Genomic DNA, 3,637 nt, shown 5'->3' on the forward strand with positions numbered 1-3,637 from the left:
AAAAAAAACTCGGTTTCAAATTCAAAATTTTGTGGTAATATACTGACTTTTTTACAATTTGCCCTTTTTTTATAGTAGGATTTGCTATAATACATATACTTATATGTGGTTTTTTGTTTGGATATTAATTGTTGTTTATCTTTATTTATTTTTGTTTATGTTCATTTATGTTTTTTATGTTTGCTCATTTTCGTTTATATCCTTTCATTTACATTTGTTTGGTTTAGCACGTTAATGAAGGAACATATGCATTTCTATGAAGAATGAAATTCATTTGTTTATGTTCGTTTCCGTTCATTTGTTCGGTTAAACTTAAACGAACACATACAAATTATGTTCGCTTCGTTTACCGCTCTAGTCACCATTATCGTATAAATAAGGGATGAATTATGGGTATTGTATAGACCCAAATGTCACTAACTTGATGTCACTGGAATTAGTATTGCGAACATTCAGCACACAAAGGAGAGAGCTACGATGCTGCGAGCGTAAGAATGAAACCAAGCGCCTTGTTTTCTAATGTTTGGGCAAAAGAAAGGTTTGGCGACGACCTGCCGTCGCCAGGCCCTCAACTGCAACGGTGTCGCATTAAATACTTCATTATAGTAATTAAAAAAATAAAGTACTTTTTTTTGCAACATATTGATGCCATACAAACATGCATACTTTAAAGAACATATATGTCTCATGAACTTGTATAAAGTTGCCGTTAAAAATGTTTTTTTTTAAGTAAGATATTCACATTATAAATGTTTCAAATTGAATCCTTATTAGGGTCCATTAACCCATTTGAAAAACATTAAGAAATTATACAGATCAACAATATTTTTTATAAAATATTCTCAGTGAAATGAATCATATTCAATTCAATAAATAAATATATAAAACAAAATATTCAATAAATAAAACATACAAATTTAATTTAATTTCTACTTCTCATCACACGCCTTAAACTTGGAACGGTGTTGCCCACCACTTAGAGTCGTCCTCCGCCTGTACCTTCCCGGTGGTCCGGCTTCCTTCAACGAAAGCATAATACCTTAAGAAGAAAGCAAGCGTCAAAACCAACCATTCCATAAAGAACATCAAAACACAGAGTCCACCGGCCATCTTCAATATCACCGCCGCATCGTCCTCCCTCACGTACGATTTCAACGCCGCTAAGAAATTCGAAGTCGTCGTGAAAATCAGTACAGATACAGATCCCTGGAAAATCGCGGTGAGGACCGCCGCCACCATGTGGGCTGCGTACCACTTGCTTGACCCGGCCGACACTGCGTTGCAGCCTGAAATGGCTCCGGCTATGGTGATGATGTGGAGGAGGACAAGCAGTCCGCCGGCAACGGAGGGGAGAAGGCGGAGGGAGAGCGTGAGGAAGATGCAACTGGAGGCTGCTCCCAGTAAGATGTAATTGCTGATGAGGAAGAGTTTGTGGGTCTTGTAGTGTGATTGAGCATCGCTTGAGAGACCCATTTGCTTAAACTTGTTGTCTGAGTTTTCCGGCGAGCGGTGGCGGTGTTGGTGTCGATGTAATTACAGTAGCGGTGATGGGAGGAGAAGTTAGATGGTATTGAATAGAAGGCTTTGGTGCGTGTGTGTATATACAGATACAAAAGGCATTGACGACCGTTTGTTTTATAACGGCTAGTTGGAGAAATAATTGTCCAACGGCTATGAAGATTTTTGCAATTTGTTGCTTTTTCTAAAGAAGAAAAATAAAAGGGTTGTCTACCTTTTTCACAAATTATGGGCATAATAGTTTTTTCATACCTCATAACCATTTTATTTTTTAATTTTTAGGCTTTTAATTAATATTATTATTATTATTTAGAAAAGTTGAAAATAGTTTAGTTATTGGGGAGATATATTGATGCAATAAAAATGGTTATCGTAAGCAGAAAAAGCATAGAATGAAAAGTTCAAGTGGCTAAGGCTTTTAGTTAAACATGTATTTAATATTTAATAGTTGCTAAATTAACCTTTAAATTTCAAGGCATGGTTTTATGTAATGATGTATGCATTTAAGGATAATCATGTTTGTAAAAATGTAAACTGATGAAAAAACATTGTACATTGCTATTTTTGCCCATAAAGTTTGTATAAGTAAATGAAAAATAATAGCATTGTACTTTTATAAAGTCAATTAACAGGGACAATAAAGTAGTTAATGGTGGAATTGAGTAAATACTTCAACAAATAGCATTGTACTTTCAGGATATGATTAAGTAGTTTTATGTAGCTTTATGAAGTAAAAGGGTAGTTATGTAACTTACATCATTATGATAGTCTTTTAATAAGTTTTTGTTTGTTTTCTACATTATTTTTTTCTGGATTAAAGGTAGGTAATTTTTTCTGTTTATTTAAAAAATTTCAGAAAAATAGATAATCGATGAAAAATAACTTAAAAAACACATTGTTGTTAGATTTAATGGTGGAATTGATTAAATACTTAAACAAATAGTTTGTACTTTTGAGGATAGGACATGAATATGTAGTTTTATGTAATTTTATGAAGTAAAAGGGTAATTATGTATTTTACAAAAGTATGATAGCCTTGTAATGAGATTTTACAGCAATATGATAGCCTTTAATGAGATTTTGTTTGTTTTATGCATTAATTTTTTTTGGATTAAAGGTAAGTAATTGTGTTTGTTTCTTGCATTATTTTTTTTCTGGAATAAAGATAAGTAAATGAAAAAATAGCATTATATTTTTGTAAAGTCATTTAATAGGGGACAATAAAGTTCCGTGTTTGTAACATGCCAAAAATCACATTATAAATTTTCATTTTCAAAACCATTCAATAACCCATAAATCATGCAAAAACGTTGTTTCAAAATACATAGTCATAAAATAAGTAAATGAAAAAATAGCATTATATTTTTGTAAAGTCATTTAATAGGGGACAATAAAGTTCTGTGTTTGTAACATGCCAAAAATCACAGTATAAATTTTCATTTTCAAAACCATTCAATAACCCATAAATCATGCAAAAACGTTGTTTCAAAATACATAGTCATAAAACAAAATGTCCCGAAATCATTTATCAATAAAAAGTCCAAGGATGATGTGCACAAGCACGCCTTCGCCTTTCCTTGATCATTGGATGTACCTGAAACCATGAAATCAAACTGTAAGCCAAAGCTTAGTGTGTTTCCCCCAAAATACACCACACAAAAGCATCAAGTACAAATCATGCATATAGGGTTTGTTGGCTCATTGCCTCAACCTAACCATCCAGGGTTTGTTGGCATTGCCTCAACCCAACCATCCAGAGTTTGTTGGCTCTTAGCCTCAACTCAACCATCCCGAGTTTGTTGGCTCTTAGCCTTAACTCAACCATCCCGAGTTTGTTGGCTCTTAGCCTCAACTCAACCATCAGGGGTTTGTTAATTTACTCCACAAAAGAGTATCACCTCAACCCACCCATCCAGGGGTTGTTGGCATCCCGCCTCAACCCAACCACTAATATGTCGATATATGCAACAGATAAACAATAATAACAAATACAGGTAATCATACAGATCTACCAATCTAACAGATCACTATAGCATAACAACATCCAATATACCAAGATACATATCAAAACCTAGTGGGCTGACATTGGTGCCTTCGACCCACGAGTATAGTGAGGAAA

General features: G+C 33.8%; 1 protein-coding gene across 1 annotated transcript; it reads right to left on the bottom strand.

Annotated features, from left to right (window-relative positions):
* Window positions 1-839: 839 nt before the first annotated feature.
* LOC145159176 (uncharacterized) lies at window positions 840-1,590 on the bottom strand. Its single transcript, XM_079078106.1, has one exon. It carries the CDS (start codon window positions 1,471-1,473, stop codon window positions 949-951), a length of 525 nt encoding a protein of 174 aa, XP_078934232.1. The 5' UTR covers window positions 1,474-1,590; the 3' UTR covers window positions 840-948.
* Between the last annotated feature and the right edge of the window lie 2,047 nt (window positions 1,591-3,637).

The sequence above is a fragment of the Lactuca virosa genome, chromosome 1, assembly GCF_052849685.1.
Source record: "Lactuca virosa cultivar CGN04683 chromosome 1, Lactuca_virosa_CGN04683_v6, whole genome shotgun sequence".
In the NCBI taxonomy this organism is placed as follows: Eukaryota; Viridiplantae; Streptophyta; class Magnoliopsida; order Asterales; family Asteraceae; genus Lactuca; species Lactuca virosa.